The 20,517-nt window shown below is 43.6% G+C and overlaps 2 protein-coding genes across 5 annotated transcripts in view; both read right to left on the bottom strand.

Annotated features, from left to right (window-relative positions):
• LOC125147520 (zinc finger protein 37A-like) overlaps positions 1-8,007 on the bottom strand; it is a 35,438-nt gene extending 27,431 nt beyond the window's left edge. Inside the window, exon 1 of one of the 3 annotated variants that reach the window (XM_047824596.1) lies at positions 6,436-8,007. In XM_047824596.1, the coding sequence (XP_047680552.1) occupies positions 6,436-6,528 (93 nt within the window). In that variant the 5' untranslated portion in view covers positions 6,529-8,007. The remainder of the gene's footprint in view (positions 1-6,435) is intronic. The other 2 variants (XM_047824595.1, XM_047824594.1) reach the window with 2 other exon arrangements.
• A 2,716-nt stretch (positions 8,008-10,723) lies between these two features.
• The window catches only part of LOC125147513 (zinc finger protein 33B-like), a 35,104-nt gene continuing 25,310 nt past the window's right edge, over positions 10,724-20,517 (bottom strand). For both annotated transcript variants that reach the window (XM_047824568.1, XM_047824567.1), the window contains one exon: positions 10,724-18,841. In XM_047824568.1, coding sequence (XP_047680524.1) covers positions 16,596-18,841 — 2,246 coding nt within the window. In that variant the 3' untranslated portion in view covers positions 10,724-16,595. The remainder of the gene's footprint in view (positions 18,842-20,517) is intronic.

Raw genomic sequence — 20,517 nt, 5'->3', positions numbered from 1 at the left:
TCAAAGAAACCAGACTATCCACAACAATCCTGAAAAACAACAAAACCAGAAGACTTACACTTCCTGATTTCAAAACTTAGTACAAAGCCACAGCAATCAAAACAGGATGGTACCAGCATAAAAAGGGACAAATAAGACCAATGGAATAGAAAAAAGAGTCCAGAAATAAACACTCACACGTCTTGTCAAATGATTTTTGACAAGGCTGTCAAGACCACTCAATGCGAAAATGACATCTTTTTATCAAATGGCACTAGAAACACTGGATAGCCACATGTAAAAGAATAAAGTTGGACCCTTAACCTAACACCATAGACAAAAATCAACTCACATCAAGTACCTAAATTTAAGTTCTAAAACAATAAAACTTAGAAGAAAACATAGTACAAAAGATACACAACACCGGATTTGGCAATGACTTCCTGGATATGACATCAAAGGCATGGGTAACAAAGAAGAAACGGACACACTTGTCATGAAAATTGTAATGTTCACATCAAAAGATACTATCCACAGAGTTAAAAGTTAATCGACAGAACAGGAGAAAATATTTATAATTCATATATCTGATAAGAGATTAATATCCAGAATATAAAGAGAACTCCTAAAATTCAGCAACAACAAAAAAAAACCAAACAACCTAATTCAAAAATGGGCAATGGACCTGAACAGATATTTCTCCAATGAGGATATACACATGGCCAATAAACACAGAAAATACAGTAAACATCATGAATTATTAAGGAAATACAAGTCAAAGGTACAGTAAGATCCCACCTCACACCCATTAAGATTGCTACTACCAAAAAAAGAAAAAGCAACTGTTGGCAAGGATGGAGAGGAAATGGAACTCCCATGCTCTGCTGCTGACTGCTTAGAGTGTAAAGCGGTACAACCATTGTAAAAACAGGATGGAGCTTCCTCAAAATTAAAACTAGAATTACCTTACTGCCCAGCAATTTTCCTTCGAGGTATATACCCAAGAGTAGGTCTCAACCACATGTCTCAACCACTCGTGTTCACGGCAGCATCATTATTCACAATAGTGGAAACATGGAAGCAACTCAAGTGTCCATGGACAGGTGAATGGACAAGCAGAATGTGCATATACGTACAATGGGATATTACTCAGCCTTAAAAATGGAAAAAAACCTGCAATACGCTACAACATGGATGAATCTTGAGGACGTAATGCTAAGCGAAATGAGCCAGTCACAAAAGGACAAAGACTACAGGATTTCACTAATACGAGGTACTCAGAGTAGTCAAAATTATAGAAACAGGAAGTTGTAACAGTGGTTTCCAGCACCTAGAGGTAGGGGAGATTGGGGAGTTATTGTTTAATAGGTATAGAATTTCAGTTTTACAAGATGAAAAGAGTATGGGGATGGATGGTAGTGCCAGACACACAACAACATGAATGTATTTAATACCACTTAAGTGTACACTTAAAAGTGTTTAAGATGGTAAATTTTATGTTATTTGTATTTTGCCACAATTAAAAAAGAAAAATTAATAATGTACTGACATGTACTAAACAGGGACACACCCTGGAAACATGCTAAGTGAAAGAAGCCAGACACAAATGGCCATATGCTGAATGACTCCACTTGTAATAAATATTCACAACAGATCAACCCATAGAGACACAACACAAATTGTTGGTTGCCAGGGGTTGGGTGAATAGAACAACAGGGAGAAACTTATTAACGAGTAAAGGGCTTTATTTAAATGATGGGAATATTTTGAAACTCAATAAAGATAGTGGTTTCATAACACTGTGTACTAAATGTACTGATTTGACTTGGTTGCTTTAAAATCATTTTGTTTTGGGGGCACCTGGGTGGCTCAGTCAGTTGAGCCTCCTACTTGATTTCAGCTCACATCATGATCATACCATGGTTGAGATCGAGCTCCACATCATCAGGCTCTACGCTAGGTGTGGAGTCTGCTTATGATTCTCTCCCTCCCTCTTTCCTTACCTCTCCCGGCATGCATGCTCCTGCTCTTTCACTCTCTCTCTCTCTCAAAAAAAAATAATAATAATTTTGCGATATGAATTTCACCTCAATATATTGGAGTTTTTTTAATATGTAAGAAGAAGGTGTGGACAATAAAATTGCAATGAAAGATGAAGGAGTTAAAACCACGTATCACTAAGTACAACAAAAAGGAAACATTAAATTCCCAATATAAAAGACATAGCATTTCATATTGGGCTAAAAATGTCTAGTCACATGTTCTTTACTAAAAAATATATTCACAAAGAACATGTAAAATCTCACTAAGGTGCATTACCCCCATGCCGCAAAACCTCCAGGATATCAGAGGATGGAACGACTGACTGGTGAGTGAGAATGGATAATATCTCCTTTTACAATCAAGTGTTTTCAGTTATCTGCTTTCAACTAAGTTGAAAGAGAAACTAATCAGAGTTGCATTAAGAAAACAATTCCACTGGGGCGCCTGGGTGGCTCAGTCGGTTGAGCGTCCGACTTCGGCTCAGGTCATGATCTCACAGCTCATGGGTTGGAGCCCCGCGTCGGGCTCTGTGCTGATGGCTCGGAGCCTGGAGCCTGCTTCGGATTCTGTGTCTCCCTCTCTCTCTGCCCCTAACCCACTCGCGTTCTGTCTCTGTCTCTCTCAAAATAAATAAACGTTAAAAAAAAAAATTAAAAAAAAAGAAAACAATTCCACTTACAACAGCATCTAAAAGAATAAAATACTTAAGAATAAATTTAAGCAAGAGGTTGTAAGATTTGCACACTGAAAACTATAAAATATTGCTGAAAGAAATGAAAGAACCTAGGCAAATGGAAAAACACCTCACATTCACGGATTATAAAACATCCCCAAAGTGATACACAGATTCAATGCAATCCTTATCAAATTCTCAACAGCTTTAGGGTTTTTGTTTTGTGTGTTGTGTGTTTTGTGTGTGTGTGTGTGTGTGTGTGTGTGTGTGTGCGTGTTTTGTTTTGTTTCTTTGTAGAAATAGAAAGGCTAACCTAAAATTCACATGGACTTGCAAGGGACCTTGCTGCAGAACACAGTTTGGCGGTTTCACAATATGTTAAACATAGAATGCGCCATCAATTTTACTCCCAGGAAAGTGAAACAGGTCTTCAACAAAAGCTTGTACGTGAATGCTCACAGCAGCACTATTCTCAATAGCCAAACATGGAATCACTCCAAATGCCCATCAATTGATGGACACACAAAAGGTGGTGTATACACACAAGGGAATATCACTCAGTCACAAAAGGAGATGAAGTAATGATAACATGCTACAACATGGGTGGGTCTTGAAAACATTAAAGGAAGTGAAAGAAGTCACACATGGAAGACTACACATTGTATGATTCCATTTATATCAGACATCCAGAACAGACAAATCCACGAACAGGAAGTAGATTAGTGGTTGCTAGGGGCTGGGGAGACTGGGGAGGAATTGTTCATTAAGTCACGGCACTACTTATTAAAAGTATGAGGTTTCTTTCTGGTGTGATGAAGCTATTCCGACAGGAGATGGCAGTTATGGTTGTACAACATTGTAAATGTATTAAGTGCAACTCAATTCTACACTTTAAAAAGGTTTAAGGGTGAATTACACATCATGTGTATTTTACCACAACTGAAAGAGTGGAATCCCTCACCAGACTCTGCAAAAATTTAGATTCTGCCCAGTCCCCAGGGCATTCACAAAGCCTACCTCCTCCTCCTGACCATCCTAGATCATCAATGGTCTGTCCAAATTCGCTCCTTCTTTGAACAACCATGAGTCCTAATGCTGGCACAATTCATGTGCAACTCAAATTTTCCTCTGAATTGGATGAGAATTATTCACTTTATTCCTACCACTTTTTTAGTAATTGCAGGATTGTCACTGGAAGGGACACAATGTCACCAAATGAAGGTTATCAAAAAACTTTTTTATGTTACAGTTTCAAAACTCAGTAAGATCTCAAGATGTGCATTTATCTACAGGGCATCTTTGCCCTACTGTATCAGAGGTCAGCAAACAGCAAACCTTTTCCGTAAATGGCCACTTAGTAAGTATTTTAGGCTTGCCGAGCTATACCATCTCTGTCACAATCACTCAACTCTACCCCTGTAATGTGAAAGCAATCACAGCCACAAATAAATGAGTGCAGCTATGTCCCAATAGAACTTCAGAGACACTTAAATCTGAATTTCATATCACAAAAAAAAAATCACTCTTGATTTGTTTCTGTTTAATTTGTGGGCCATAGAGAAAGAGGCAGCAGGCTGTATTTGGCCCATGTACTGTAACTTGTGGACTTGTGCTCTCTATCTTCCCTGATGTTAACATTTTTATTTGTACTATTTCATATGAAGGTACAGACATTTTATAATAAACCTCACACAAATTGTATAAACCTCACATAATCACTGTTAGGCAAAACTGTGAGTAAATGAACAACTCACCTGGGATGTGATCATCTTCTGCTGGCCCTGGAAGAGTAGGGATAGCCAGGAGGGCACAGCTGAGAAGGAAAGACGGATCATGAGAGATGCCACCAGCCTACAAAATTCCACGTAGCTGCTGGCAAAGCAACTCTGAAGGGGAGATGCTTTGAGAAGGGACAGAAAGGACGAGAGGAAGGGAGGGAGCAGCCCAGGAACAATTCCAGAGGGCTGGGACTCACTCGTTTTTAAATGTAAAAACATTTGTTTTCGGGGTGCCTGGAGGCTCAGTAGGTGGGGTCAGCGACTCTTGATCTCAGGTTGTAGATTTGAGCCCCATGTTGGGTAGAGACGTACTAAGGATAAAATACTTAAATTTTGTTGGGGCACCTGGGTGGCTCAGTCGGTTAAGCATCCAGCTCTTGATTTTTGGCTCAGGTCATGGATCTCACAGTCCGTGAGTTCGAGCCCCGCTTCAGGCTCTGCGTTGACAGTGCAGAGCCTGCTTGGGATTCTCTCTCTCTTCCTCTCTGCCCCTCCCCATGTTGTGCACGCATGCTTTCTCTCAAAAAAAATTTTTTTCAAAAAAAAAATAAAAAATAAATTTTTTTACTGAGTTACTAACAACGTACACTCTAACCCAGAGAAAGGTAAACAACACAATACACTAATTAAGCAAATTAAGACAAGCCAAGGAATGGAACATAGGGATTTCATGAAAACTGATGCTGAGCAAAAAATCCTCAAGTCGTAAATTTCATTACACACCAGAGAGTCCCACTAGGTTCTGAAAAAAGGGAGCGAATTTTAAGGGCTGATTTTTTTCGTAAGGGAAAAAAAAAAAAAAAAAGAGGTTGCTTTAACTCAGTTTTAGGTTCTTGAACATATCTTTTGATTAAAAACAACCACCACAAACTGGTTCTGACTTATCCGTTGCCAAAGCAGAAAACACCTGCCAGGGCCATCAGGAGACTCAATGTCTGCTTTTGGTTTTGCCAGCACAAAATGTGTGACTATGAGTGGTCACTGAGACCTAAAGGCCTCTCCTGCAGAACCATCTCGGATTCTATCAGATCGGGACAGAGGGAGCATTCAGCCCATGGCTAGTTGTGCTGTCCTGTGCGAAGGGCTCAGAATCTGGGGGAGGAGCAAAGAAGGAAGGGATGAAAGAGGTGGTTTCCTTCCACTTGGCTGGCAAGCCCTTCCTTCCACATGATGCCCCCACACCTCCCTCGCGAGCAGTTAAGTATTCTCCGTTCCTTTTGCTTCACCCTCCTCTCCCAGCCACAGCTTCCGTCCCTCCTGAAAGCTGGCCCAGAACGAACACCGTCACCCAGGCTGCGAGGATCTCGACACGACGGCGGTCCTGGCAAGGGTCTTTGCTCCTTCCACATTCGCTCTGCATTTCTGCTGCGGTCTGGGGCCAACTGACCGACTGTCCTAGGAGGGATTGCTGCTCTTGGGGGCCCCCTTCTTCCCTCACAATGGCTGCCCTGTTCCAGGAAAACTGAGCATAGCCAGTTAGAATCCTTACCCAAGATCGAAAGCTGTTGGCCCTTCCTATAACCCTGAATCGCAAGCTAGACCTTCTGTAAACGCAAACCGCTGCTACCGAGGGCACAGGCAAGGCTGCAGGGTGCCGGAGGGACCTGGACGCCATCATTCGGGTTCTCCAGAAACAACAATGAATTCCCCCAATGCAAGGCCACGTTCACTTGAAAATTACTCCCCAGGAGAGGTCAGGTCTCCTGCAGCTACTGCGTCGGCCTCGCTCTCAGGTTTGATGCGAGACAGAGGATGAGGCAGAGAACGCATCTACTCGTTCGCCACCTGGGCTTCCGTCACCTCCCACAGGACTTTATGCGGTTACCATGGGAACGGGACACTGACCACTGGTGGCTGGGAGGACGAAGACGGACCCGAGTGAAGAAGAACGAGGTCCCCCCCCCCCCCAGGAGAGAAGCGACCACCCACGAGCGCCCCCAGGCCAGTTTCCGCCGGTCTTACCGAGGCCTCGGGCGACCCTTCACCTCGGAGACGACAACACGAACCTTCGCTGGGTAATAAGCGCGGGGACGCGCTGGTTCTCATTCGATGCATACAGACGGAGCAGGACTCACCCCGCGCTCAGGCACCGAGCCGTTTCCTCCGTCACCGGCCCCTCCCGCACGGGGCCTCCGTCCCACGGGTCACCAACAACCACCACAGCCACCCGGGTCTCACCTACCACGTTCTCCCCGCCTGCCCCCAGGCCCTCAGTCGCGAGAGCATCCGGGACCGTCTTCTCGCGATGCCACGGCGGCGACGAGAACTACCGGGAGGAGCGCAGCGCACATGCGCAGAAGGCCCCGAGCGGCTCCTGCGCCCGAGCAGGAAGCGCGCGCTGAGTTTCCTACGACCCTGGCGACACCTCCTTCGGAATCAGCCTTCAGGCTTAGGAGACTTTGGGTATAACTGCCCGATTTAGCAAATAAGGTACAAGCAGGAGGCACCGATAGTACAGTTTGACTCACTGCTTATCCGAAATGAATTCTAAGAATCTAAATACACACCTCTTTCATTAATTCCATTTCCCTGATGAATTGGCTCTCCTAGCAGTTTCTACTGCAAAATGCACCTGCAGAATTTCTTCCAGAGACAGTCTGTGTTCTATTTATATTGTAACATCGACAGTGTCATACCTCTCTTATTTCGTTCGTCCTTTCAGACATTCATTGATGAGAAAGCATACCCGATTTAGCATTAGAGTGGTCAGGAATCACCATTCTTATCGCCGAAATTGTTAGGGAAATCTAATTTAAAACAAATCTTCTCCGAACCTAGAAAACTTAGCCACTCAGGCAGAAGACAAAGAAAACAATCTTATCATTGAATGGCGGGATATATCTCAAAGACAATCCAAGGACAGAAAGAAATCTCACCTTTTTATAGCCAAGCAGATACATCCCATCACATAAATGTTGCAAAAATAAACAATAACTAATTCTCAAGTAGGAGGACTTCACAGCATCCTTTATCACACATTGTTTGCCCTAAATTTGCCTGGTAATTGGATGACCACCTGTGTTAGTTTATTGGTTTTACAAGTTAAAAAAACAAGCTTCTCCTATCTTTATGACAGGAGGTAGTTTTGCAACTTGGATCAAGACCCCGACCACCAAAGTTTAGGCTTCTACCCTCTCACAGACTCTGGGAGACAGAAGTGCCAGCTCCCTGTTACATTTCAAACAGATGGTTCTGAGGTCCTTGGGAAAGACATTCTAGGCTGTAAAACTGCCAAGAGACATTTAAGAAGATTTGTGGTTCATTCTCAAGAGCGCAAAGAATTTACAACTTTACAAAGAAAATAATCTACAAGGAGGGATGTCACTTCATTTTTAGCAGAATATTACGCCTCTTATTTTTCATTTGTATATGCCCTTACACCACTCTTACCACTTATGGTTAATGTCGAACCGAAGGTCCTAGAAAGGGAAATTAGGCAATAAAATGGAATAAAAGTCATCCAGATTGGAAATAAAGTGGTAAAACTCTGTCTAAGGATGACAGGAGCATCCATGTAGAATATACTTAGGAACATGACAACAAACATCAGAACTAATCAATGATTGCAACATGGTTGCAGGATACAAGATCAATATATTAATAGCAAATAAACTTATACACATTAGCACTGAACAATACAAAAACAAACAAAAAGTTCTTAGAAACGAAATTAACAGGGGCACCAGAGTGGCTCAGTTGGTTAAGCATCCAACCATGGCTCAGGTCATCATGTAACAAATGTGCCCACATTCAAAAGGGACACACAGGCGCCTGGATGGCTCAGTCAGTTGAAAGTATAACTCCTAATTTTGGCTTAGATCATCTCATGATTTATGAGTTTGAGCCCCACTCCAGGCTCTGCACTGCTGATGCAGAGACTACTTGGGATTCTTTATCTCCCCACCGTTTGTCGCTCCCCACCCTCTCTCTCACAAATAAATATACTTTAGAAAGGTGGGGGGGGGGGGGAGACACAGAACTTCCCTCTCAATGAGATAAGGGTCAAAAGATTTGCAAATATGTTTTGAAACCTTTACACTTAGGAGACCACTTAATAGTGCCTTCATTCATCTCCCCAATGGAAGATGCAGGGGAGCTGGGAGGTCGAAAACATATCAAACTTCCTGAGGTTTTATTAACTGCAAATGTATGAGCACTACTGCAAGAATTGTGAGCATTTGTCTAAGTTCAGCACTGAGCAGGCACTTTAAATAGCAACACTTGCACAGGTGTACTCACATCCCACCTGCAAGAGGTGGTCTATTAAAATGCCGGCGGCTTACAGGGGAAGCGAACGTTCTACGGAACGCCTTTTTCAAGAGCCCAGGATTGTGCATACTGAGAAGTGACAGGAGTGCCTTGGTCACTATCAGTAACATCTGGAACTAGGAAGGGAACAGGAATGTCCTGCTTGGCTCCAGTGTCATAGCCATAGGACCTGGAGAAACATCTGTTACCGTGATTTACATTCAGGCTGTACTGTGAGGCAAGACATTTCCAGAATTCCTTACCCCACGGTGGGGCACCTCTTGGGTCAATGGCCCAAGAGTACGTAAAAATGAGCAGATGGGGCCACTTGTTGGCCAGAGGCTCCAGTCTTAAGAGGACTACTTGATGTATGGTCACTTATGCAGACTCTTGGGTCCTTCCCTTCATCAGGGACATCCTGGATAAGGGATGAAAGCCAGCAACATTCCCCCGAGCTCCATCACATGTCAGGATGATGATGGCATCTGTAAAGTCTAAGAACTGCTACTGCTGCTCATTCAGTTCATTCCAAGGGACAGTCCCGGTAACGGGGTCCGGGAGAAGGGGGACCTCTTCCAGCACCACAGCTGGGCTGAATGAAGCAGAAGAGCACAGCCCCCTTGCAGCTGGGATATGCCAGAGACCCCACGTTTGGCTCCATCATGCAGCAAGGAAGCGTCAGTAACCATGCTTGCAAGGTACTGCTTCCATGACTCAAGCTGCAACAGGCAGTTGGGTATGGAGGGTCCCAGGCTCAGGGAGCCTCGATGTGCTGGGGCACCAAGTACATGACCAACACCTGATGCTCCAATGGGGATTACTGCAAGGCTGAAGAAGGTAGTTTCTTGCATCAGAAGCCACTGGGCAACCTATGGCCACCCTGGGGGGGGGGGGGTGTCTACAAACTCCAGGAGGAATGGGGGAATACTGGCAAAGTTTCTGCAGTGAAGAAGGGCACTCATAGGAGTGCCTGTTGACTTCAATGTGGATTGATTCTAGAGCCTGTTTGTGGAGGGGGCCCTATAAAGTTGGGCCAATTGGAGGTAAAGCCATCAATAAAACTGAGTAAACTGTTTAAGTGGGGAATATGTTTCTTGCAGAACCCAAGAAGACAAGACACATTTGTATTAACATTCTGTGTGCTAAGAACACACAAGACAAAGAACAGTCAGTAGCAGTTTCATGACAGTGGCAGGGATGCAACAGTCCCAGGTTTACAAGTAATTTTCAGGGAATTTACCTGAGGCGGGTCGTTGCAGTATGTATGGGAAAATGAATTATCACAACTTTTGTATGTGAACGCCTAATACATGGGTGAAGGATCTCCTTGGAGGATGAGGTCATCAATATATCATACCTGGGTTCCTGAAGAAATCTGGGTGCAATTAAGGTATCGCCTGCAAAGACTATGTGCAATGGCAAAGAGTTGCTGGCATATCCGATTGGCAGCCTGCTGAAGGTGTACCGGGACCCTTTGGAGGCAAAGGCAAACTGTGGCTGAGGCTGCTGAAAACAGCACTGGGGAGAATGTACTGGCAAAACCCATAGGAACAAAATATGTACTGGTTGCTGCTTAGACGAAGGCAGTTATTTCAGGAACAGTGGTGTTGGGTCCCGGACAATTGGCCACAGCATTGAGGATGCGGTGACCCACTGTGACATGCCAACACTATTTCCAGGTTTAAGAACGCAGTAAACTGGAGTACTAAATGGAGAAGCAGCAGTGACAATCACTTCGTCTCTGAACAGGTGGTTGCCATGCTTTCAACCGGGACATACAGTACACGGGGGTCCCCTTCTGACAACCCAAATTCTAAGTGCCAAAACTTCATATTCACTCGACTGGAACCTACCATGGGAATGTGCTATAATTAAGTCAATGGGTGCTGTGACCACGGAGAACTCAGGCAATAGTTCTGTGGATTAAGAGAAAACATACCTACTCATCCGAATGTCTCAGGTTGTTCATACTGGCAAAAAAAAAAAAAATAACACAGCCGGGGTGGCTTACAAACAACACAAATTTATTTCTCACAGTTCTGGAGGCCCTCAAGTCCAAGACAGATGAAGGGGCCAGCGGTATCAGCACGTGGGGAGGGCCTGCCTCCTGGTTCACAGATAGCTGTCCTTTTGCTCTGTCGTCACTTGTGCAAAAGCCAAAGGTGTTCGCTCAACACTTGTGAGGGCTTTACTCCCATTCATGAGAGCTCTACCCCCAAAACCTCATCACATCCCAAAGGCCCCCCACCTCCAGAGACCATCACCCTGAGGACTGGAGTTCAACATATAAGTTGTGAGGAAACAGTCACCCGCACTCCATTTTGTAGTCAGTAACTCCTCTAAGATTTTAGGGAATGACATGATCAAATTTAGCCGAAGGCCCAAATACAGCTGTAATTCAAGCCTTGTGCAAGGTCATGACAATTTGTCAACGGTGCGTTTCAGCAGATATTTAAGTCATTTCACAAACGATCTAGCGAAGGTACAAAAGCCAGTTAGTGTCCTTTGATCTTCTGTTGCATAAGTTATCTTCGTATAGTCTGGACTCCCAGCTGGGGCAATCTGTGCACCTTCATTTCTGTCATTTCGTTGTTTCCTTTTCCTGTACCTAAGTTCCTCCCACCCCTCATTCTTTCTTGCCAATTCTTTCCTTTTTGTTGTCACTCAATATACGTCAGGGGCTTTTCTATTTACTCTGATCGCACGTACAAGTTGCCTTCTCCAGAGAGCCTCCAAGGAGGATCTACGGGCTCAAGGGCCCACTCTATGGCAAAGGTCACATTGCTTCACACGGATTAAGGATCCTGGGCTTACGCTGCATTCCAATGATCCCCTTTGCTGTGGCACAGGGTGAGTGCTTTCCCCTCTGAGCAGCAGGATGAGAATTTTTCTCAACAGAGGCAGCAGAGCACAGCTGCAAGGAGCAAGCGTGGCCCATAACCCGGCCGTTGACCCAATGTCTTCTGTAGGGCTGCCTTTTTGCAACAGTGCAGGTTTCTTCTCTCTCATTTCTCTCTCTACAAATTCCCTCACAGTATTTTGGGTTTCTAGCCATGTGAAGTGACAGCTTTCAGTTTTTGTCTCCATCCTGACATCTGTGGCGGGGGCCTGGGTGGTTACAAGGGAAAGGACCACAGCCCGGCAGTCCGCCTCACAGGCAGCTGCCGCTTCCTCCAGGGAATGCCAGCCAATCTCTCTGGGGTCACGGTTCACAAACAATAAGGTCATTCTGGCATGGCAAGGGTCAAGGCCATCAAGCCCCAGGACTCCAAGGTTAGTCCTTTGGTGTACTGAAAAAAACCCCAGTGCCTCGCCAACCCCAGGTTCACTGGCTGAGGGTTCTGCATTAGCGCAGTTGAGGTCCTTCCTCTGGCAATTTGGAAGACGTCCCCTTTTGTTTCTCATCAGCCTCCGGGCCACAGGACACCACAGGTGTGCACCTCGGCACCCTCGGGCGTGAGGCGTGTGTGCAATGGCAGCAGGGGAAGGAGCAGCAAGAGATGGGGACGGCCGCTGCCCGCACGTGAACAACAGCTCATCACACACCGAGGGCCGTGCACGCTTCATGCTCCCGGGGCCAGGGCAGCCCAGCTTTCCAAACTTTCACCAAGGGCCATCTGCATGCCCTCCCCGCTGGGGCACAATGACAAAAACTGGTAAGCGTGGCTACCCTGAACAGCCGGGGACGGCCAGCACACGGTACACAGTAACCGGAGAGTACCAGCCAGACCCTCGACCCTGGGTAGCTGGGGCTCAAATGCTCACCAGTTAAAGTGCGGTGTCGTCACTGCCTCGACAGGCGGAGCGTCTCACGACACCAGCCAAACTGATTGAACCCGGAGCCCAGGCACCTGGGGTACAGCCAATTAACAATTCTTAGGGCCAAGAGCTTGTTGCCAGGGGAGGAAACAGTGACACCCAAAACAGGCAGCACAGTCCACAGCAAGAGGCTGTCTGCCAGCAACCGGTAGCTCGGTCCCGGGTGGCCTTTGTCCTATCTCAGACCTCGTTAGTCAACAACAATCACTTAATGACAACTGGATGAACTGGGTCTTACGTGGTGACCCGGGTCTTAGATGGACCATCCTCTTAGTGATGCCCACTGTGTTAACTGCCTGCTGCTCGGAGGGTTCACTCCATGTTGGTTTCAGATGTCAAGAGTCTAGGACACTCGGCCTTAACTTCAGACCACAGTTGCTGTAATTAAAAATATTCTGAAGACTATAGACACAGCTCAAATGTTCATCAGTGGCCATTATATTTGTAGTGCAGGAACACAGGACCAAGGGAAACTTAGTACAGAAACAAGGTGTTATGAAGAGAGGTGAGAAATTTACGATACTTGCAGAAAAGACAAGCAGGCTTATAACAACAGGAAGCTACAGCTGAAAATAGGCTTTAGTGATGGTCAGCATATGATTTCTGAGAATGCATTCTGCCTCCCACCATGGGAAAAGTGGTACTGAATACTGTGTTTCTAACTTCGTAATTATAGAAGAAACACCCTCGGAGATTCCTGTATATTGCTATAGGCAGACAGGATGGTTCATTTCTTTCACACACTTTACATTTTAGAGTAGTCGTAGAGTTACAGACACATGGAGCAGAAAGTCGAGTTCCTACACACCCCTTCACTCCTACCCCTCTGCAGCCCCCCATCATTCATATCTTGCAGTAGTGTGGTCCATTTGTTACAACTGATGAGTCAATGCTGATACAGGAGTACTACCTGAAGACCACAGTTTACATCAGGGCTTACCCTTTGTTACATTTTTGGGCACTGGCAAAGGATCCGCATGCCATCTACCGTTACAATATCCTACAGCATACTCCCACCGTCCTAAAAGTCCTCCATAATCCACCTATTCAGCCTTCCCTCCCCTGCCTCAATCCTCTGGCGACCACCGATCCTTTTACTGTCTCCCCACGTGCCTTGCCAGAACGCACTGTAACTGGTAACGTAAGGTGGAAAGCCTTTCGGATTGGCTTGTCTCATTCACCAATATGCACGTAAAGCCTCCTGCATGTCTCCTGTTACCGAACGGCTCATTTCTTTTTACCACCCACCCAATCACCGTATCCTAAAACCTCGTTAACTCGCGTCAGCGCGTTTTATTGTCGACTCCTGGAAATTCCCTACATGGGCAAGCATGTTATGTGTGACTGTACACAGTTTTCTCTCCTCCCTCCCAGTCCAAGTCTCTCTCCTTCTCTGGTCTTGCTCTGTCGGCGAGGACTTCCAGAAGGAGGATGAAAGAGCAAGGACAGGGACCTCTTTGCTCTCCTCTTCTCACTGGGAAAGCATCTAGTTTCTCACCATCAAAGTACAACGTTAGCTGTAGGACTGTTGGAGATGTTCTGTACCAAGTTAATGTTCCCCATACTCCCAGCCTGCTGAGATTTCTTATTGTGGATGTGGGTTAACGTTTTGCGAAAGGCTCTTCTGCACCTATTGATAAGATCATATGATTATTTCTTCTTTTGCCTCTTGATGTGACAGGTGACTGCCCGACTATCAAATGTTCAAACAGCACAGCACCCCTGGAATAAATCCCACATGGTCATGGCACGTAATTATATATTGTGGGATTCAACTTGGTGACGATTTGTTGAGGATTTCAGCATCTATGTTCCGAGACATATAGACATCTAGCTTTCCTTTTCAGAATTTTTTTAATCACACCCAACCTAGGGTTCAAACTCAGGACCCCGAGATTAAGAGTCACGTGTTCTACTGACTCAGCCAGCCAGGCACCCCTGTTGCTTTCCTTTCCTATAATGTCTCTGCCTGCTTTTGCTACTATAAGCATCACAGAATGAGTTAGGAAGGATTTCTTGTCCTACTTTTTGGAAGAGGTGTAGAGAACTGGTATCATTTCTTCCTTCCTTAAGTGTTTGCTAGAAGTCACCAGTGAACACATCTGGGCTTGAACTTTCTGATTTGGAAGATTAAGGATGAACTCAATTTCCTTAATAGATTATTTGCCTATACAAATTTATACTTCTGTGAGTTTCGGCAGATTGTGTGTCTCAAGGAATAGGTCTAGGTTATGAAATTTGTGGGCAGAGTTGTCTGTAACATTACTATCCTTCTAATGTCCATGTTATCAGTTGTTCTTTCTTTCACTTCTGACATTGGCAACTTGTATCTTTTCTTTTTTCTTAGTTAACCGAAGATTTATCAATTTTATTGACCTTTTCAAATAATTAACTTTTGGTGTATTGGTTTTGTTTTTTCAAAGATCTCACAGATTTCTGCTCTGATTCTTATTATTTCATTTGTTTTCCTTACTTTGGATTTAATTAGCTCTCTTCTAGTTCCCTAAGATGAAAGCTTAGAATATCTGTGCAATTTAAGATCATTAGTTTGTGTAACCTGATGTATGAAATCGGATAATGAAATGTAGTATGCCACCTTTACACCCTGTCGGTCCATAAAAGCCTCACTCTGACCTTACTCTGGCTCTGCTCCAGTCTCAACCCACCTTCTCATATAATCAAAAACCCAAGGGCCCAGATCTGTTTCTGGGTACACTGGACCTGAGTTTACAGCCTAGATTACAACCCTGAGTGTCATATAGTCTGTCTGTGGCTTCTATTCTTAACTCTGCCTTAGAGGGCAGTTACCTATAGGGGTTTGTAAAAAATTGAGGCTGAGGGCTGGAGGATGCACATATATCCACTCAAGGCAGTTTGAAAGGACCATGGGTGAGAGGGGAAAATGAGATCATAGACTAGATATCCCTCTGCACAGAGCACATTTTATTTACCATTTTGATATTTTATGTATTTTAAGTGGTTACGTATTAGCTTTGGGGGCCTCCTTTGCAGAGGTTCCTCCAGGCCCCGACATACCTGGGAGATGTTGAACTACGAGTGTCTAGCTTCGATTCACAATCATATTAAATTCCACGACACATATGGAAAAGACACAGGTAATAGAAGGTACTATTTGTAGAAACAGGAGTCCTGCAAACTTAAGGGATACTTCACATAAGCATTTAACGCTGTTGCCCTAATTATTCAATTTGTCTCTGTTTTAAAAACTTCATACTCACATGAATTGCCAGGATAGGGTTGCAGAAAGGGTATTATTAACACAAGGGACCTGCTTATGGTGAAATCTTGGTTCCTTTTTAACCCTAATACAATACAGATTCCAGATTCCTTTTTGATTTTGTAGCCTGTGCTCATGGGTACTCAAACTATAAGCGACAACACTTTGTAAAACTTCACATAAACACAAAGTGCATGTAAAAACCGCTGAAGTGTGAATGACAGTATGTGACTTAGTATTAAGGTACCATCCGTATTTCTGCTCGAGAATATACCTTTGTTATGTAAAATATCTTAAGAGGAAACTCAGAGAAGGGCACATGAGAAATCTATGTATTACTGCAACTTCTTTTATTTCATTTTACTACTTTTTTTTGCTTGTTTGTACAACACACAATATTCATCTATAAATTACAAATTCTTAGGTTTCCTAAGACAAATATGGCATCAAAACTACAACACAATTTCCAATGTTATATTACCTCTAAAGAATCTTCAAGCTGTATGTCTCAAACTGAAAGATTTCTCCTTAGTAGAAATTCTGACATAACCTAGTTTGTATTTTTGCTAAAAACAAATGACAAAATCAAAAAATCTGCAAGGTTTTATACCCACATTTGCTAGGGGACATTCAAAGGAATGTTACCTAACAAGACTGTCCTTTACGTGTTGCAGTCTACCTCAGGGTAAAATAAGGCAAGTTTGAGGACGAAAGTTATTCAACATTCAGGATATCGACACTGCTTCCTCTACGTGAGTTCTCTGAAGCGTAGTGACTGCTGAACCACAGCTCAACATTCCTAAGACACACTGCAATCCTAAGGTTTCTCTTGCGTGTGTGTTCTCTGATGTACAATGAGGTTTGACTTCTGAGAGAAGGGTTTTCCACATGTGTTACATTCATAGGGCTTCTCGCCTGTGTGTGACCTCTGATGGTTAACAAGGTTTGATTTACGGTAAAAAATTTTCCCACATTCATTACACTGACAAGATTTCTCCCCTGTGTGAGCCCTATAATGCACTGTGAGGGATGATTTGTGACTGAAGGATTTCCCACAGTCATTACATGCGTAAGGTTTCTCTCCTGTGTGTTTTCTCTGATGTAAAATAAGTCCTGACTTCACACAAAAAAATTTCCCACATTCATTACATTTATAGGGCTTTTCTTCTCTATGAGTTCTCTGGTGCACAACAAGAGCTGACTTATCACAGAAAGACCTTCCACATTCATTACATTCATAGGGTTTCTCCCCTGTGTGTTTTCTCTGATGTAAAGTAAGCCCTGACTTCACACAGAAAGACTTCCCACATTCATTACATTTATAGGGCTTTTCTTCTCTATGAGTTCTCTGGTGCACAATTAGAGCTGATTTGTGACAGAAAGCCTTTCCACATTCATTACACTCATAGGGTTTCTCTCCTATGTGGATTCTCTGGTGCTGAGTGAGCTGAGACTTCTGGCAGAACGTTTTCCCACATTCATTACATCCGTAGGGTTTCTCCCCTGTGTGTATCCTAGTATGTTTATGTAGGGACGATTTACTATAGAAGATTTTTCCACATTCATGACACTCGAACGGTTTCTCCCCTGTATGTATCCTGTAATGTTGAGAGAGGGTGGATTTATGGCTGAAGAATTTCCCGCATTCAGGACACACAAAGGGTTTCTCCCCTGTGTGAATTCTCTGATGCACTGTGAGGGCAGACTTCAAACACGTTTTCCCACATTTGCAACATTCATAAGGTTTGAACCCTGTATGAATTATCTGATGCCTGGTGAGTACTGACTTGTGGTAGAAAGTTTTCCCGCATGCATTACATTTGTAGGGCTTATGCTTTATGTGGGTTTTCTGATGTTGTGTAAGATGTGCCTTCCGACAGAAAGATTTCCCACAGTCAGGACATTCAAATGGTTTCTCCCCTGTATGAGTTCTCTGATGCAGGATAAGGTGTGAATTGATCCAAAAGGATTTCCCACATTCATAGCATTCATAGGGTTTCAGCCCTATGTGTGTTCTTTGGTGTTTGGTGAGGTCTGTCTTCTGGTAAAAAGTTTTCCCACATGCGCTACATTGATAGGGTTTCTCCCCTGTATGTATTCTCTGGTGTATCGTGAGGGCTGACTTGTGGCTGAAGGCTTTACCACATTCGTTGCACACATAGGGCTTCTCCCCCGTGTGTGATCTCTGATGTTTCGTGAGGTCTGACTTCTCCCAGAAAGTTTTTCCACATTCATCACACTGAAAGCGTTTCTCTCCCGTGTGTATCCTCTGATGTCGAGTGAGGTGGGACTTATGCCAAAACGCTTTCCCACATTCATTGCATTCAAAGTGTTTCTCTCCTTTATGAGTTTTCTGAAGTTGTGGAAGGCATAAATCCCCCCGGAAATGATCCCCACTCTCACTACACTCCGAGGGTTTCATACGTGCCCCATGAGGTTTCAAAAGGGTAGACGTAACACATAACGATTTCCCACAAGTACCCAGTCCACAGTGATTCTCTTCGGAGGCATTCATGTGATGTAACAGGAAAGAGGAGTTAGGAAAGAAGGTTCTCCCATATTCAACACATTCAGAGTGATTCTCTTCAGTGATCTCTCTCTTGTACGTACTCAAAGTTGCCTTTTCGGGGAAGGTTTCTTGATATATGTTATATTCAAATGTTTGATCTACACTTTGAATCTTCTCATGATCAACAGGGTCCTCATCCTGACTGAAAGTTTCCCCATGTTTAAAAAATTCACTTTTCTCGCTAGTAGGAGTTTTCTCGTGTTCAATACTGAGTAGTAATTTTCCACAGTCATTAAATTCATCAGTCTTTTTTCCTAAATAGTTTTTCATATAGATACACAATTCAGAAATACAGCTGAAATTCACTCCATATGAGTCACACTGACAGAGGCTTTCTCTGGAAGGAAACGAATTTGTGTCCAGGTTAAATGGTTTTCCTATTACATTACCTCGTTCCTTGGTCAGTGTTTTCTTACTGATGAATGCAACTTCCCACATAGGTTTGCACCGGTTTTCTTGCCTCCTTCCTTTCTTGTGATCAGTTTCCCAGACTTCTAAAGATAGGAAAAATTAACCGTACACATAAATACTAACGCATGTCTTCTAGAATGCAACATATATACAAATGCCCTATGTTTTACTGGATTTTGATTTCTTGTCTAGTCTCCAAGGAAGAAAATAACTGTAAGTACTTATGTTTTCGATTTCTTCTGTTGGACATGAAAATACGAAAATGGAAACAAGAAACAAAAGGCCTGCCATGGTGGAAGAAAGGAGAGGAAACTACTGCAAGCATACATCTGCATTCTGATGTCTGAGGAGTAACGGCAGCTACTAAATTCTGAACGTCTCCATCTATCCTCCAAATGCCTCTAAGGATCAACATAAGGAGAGCAAATAAAATGACCAATCAACAACCCATGACTTCAGCATAACTGGGAAATACAAAATACTACTGACTTCAAACCACCACTGAGGAAATAAACATTTAATACAGAAGAAACTGATATAGAGTCCACATCTATATAAAGAGTCAGTTTGAGTCTGTGGCAACGACACGTAGAGGAAGAGCCAGAGAACTTAGAGATAATTAAAGTTTTCTTTAATGTTTATTTTGAGAGAGAGAGAAACAGAGCATGAGCGAGGAAGTGGCAGAGAGAGGAATACAGAGAATCCAAAGCAGGCTCCAGGCTCTGAGCTTGTAGCACAGAGCACGACATGGGGGTCAAACTCAGGAACCGTAAGATCCTGACCTGGGCTAAAGCCAGATGCTCAATGGACTGAACCACCCAGGCGCCCCTAGAACGTATAGATAATTAAATGCAAATAAAATCACCGCCTGAAAGGGGAAGTCCCACAGTAAGAGGAGAAATCATGGAGCGACATCTTCGTTCTGACAGATGACAGCTCAGACCACCGAGAACTCCAACACAAGGGACTTGGAGTATTAATGGGAACTACGGAGGCAAGGGCTGATCGGGTGAGGAATTCAATTGTAAAACGGCCAGAGTGATCTTAGAATATGACTCAAATTGTAAGAACCTGGTTATGAGCTCAACTGTCCCCCTTCCAAACTCGTATGTTGAAGCCGTAAGGTTTAATTACATTATCAGGGTGCAGCACTAATGACAGGAAAGACATCCATATCAGAAGCCAAAGAGACACCAGCCCTTTCCTGCTCTCCCTGTTTGCAGAAAAAAAGCCATGTGAGGAGAGGGCCAGAAAGTGCTGTCTGCAAGCTGAAGACAGAGGGCTCACCAGAAGGCACCAGAGGGCACCCTGAGGATACCTTCATCTTGACCATATAGCCTCCAGATGTGTGAAAAAATAAATTTGTTACTTAGGCCACCCACTCTGTTGTGTTTTTGGTAAAATGGTCCAGGCAGATTTAACAGAAAGTACAAAAAGAAAAGAGATTTGAATGAAATTTTAATAAACAGCATGGAAAAAAGACATGACAATAGAGCAAAAAAAAAAAAAAAAAGAATGACAATAAAACCAAAGAAAGAAAACTGGATCACAGAGAAAATTCTGGATAAAGCAGGTGGTCTACAAAACAATAAAGTACATGTTTTAAATTAAAATTATATGTGTGACTGTAGTCTCTAAAGAGAAAAAAAGAAAACAATGGAATAAATACAGTATTAAAAACCATTATCTAAGAAAACTGCCCAGAAATAAAAAGAGATCTTGCCCGCATATTTTAAGGACCACCATGAACTTTCCTTTT

Source organism: Prionailurus viverrinus, chromosome D2 (assembly GCF_022837055.1).
Source record: "Prionailurus viverrinus isolate Anna chromosome D2, UM_Priviv_1.0, whole genome shotgun sequence".
Taxonomy (NCBI): domain Eukaryota; kingdom Metazoa; phylum Chordata; class Mammalia; order Carnivora; family Felidae; genus Prionailurus; species Prionailurus viverrinus.
The sequence above is the reverse complement of the archived record's forward strand: the minus strand, read 5'-3'. Positions and strand labels throughout refer to the sequence as shown.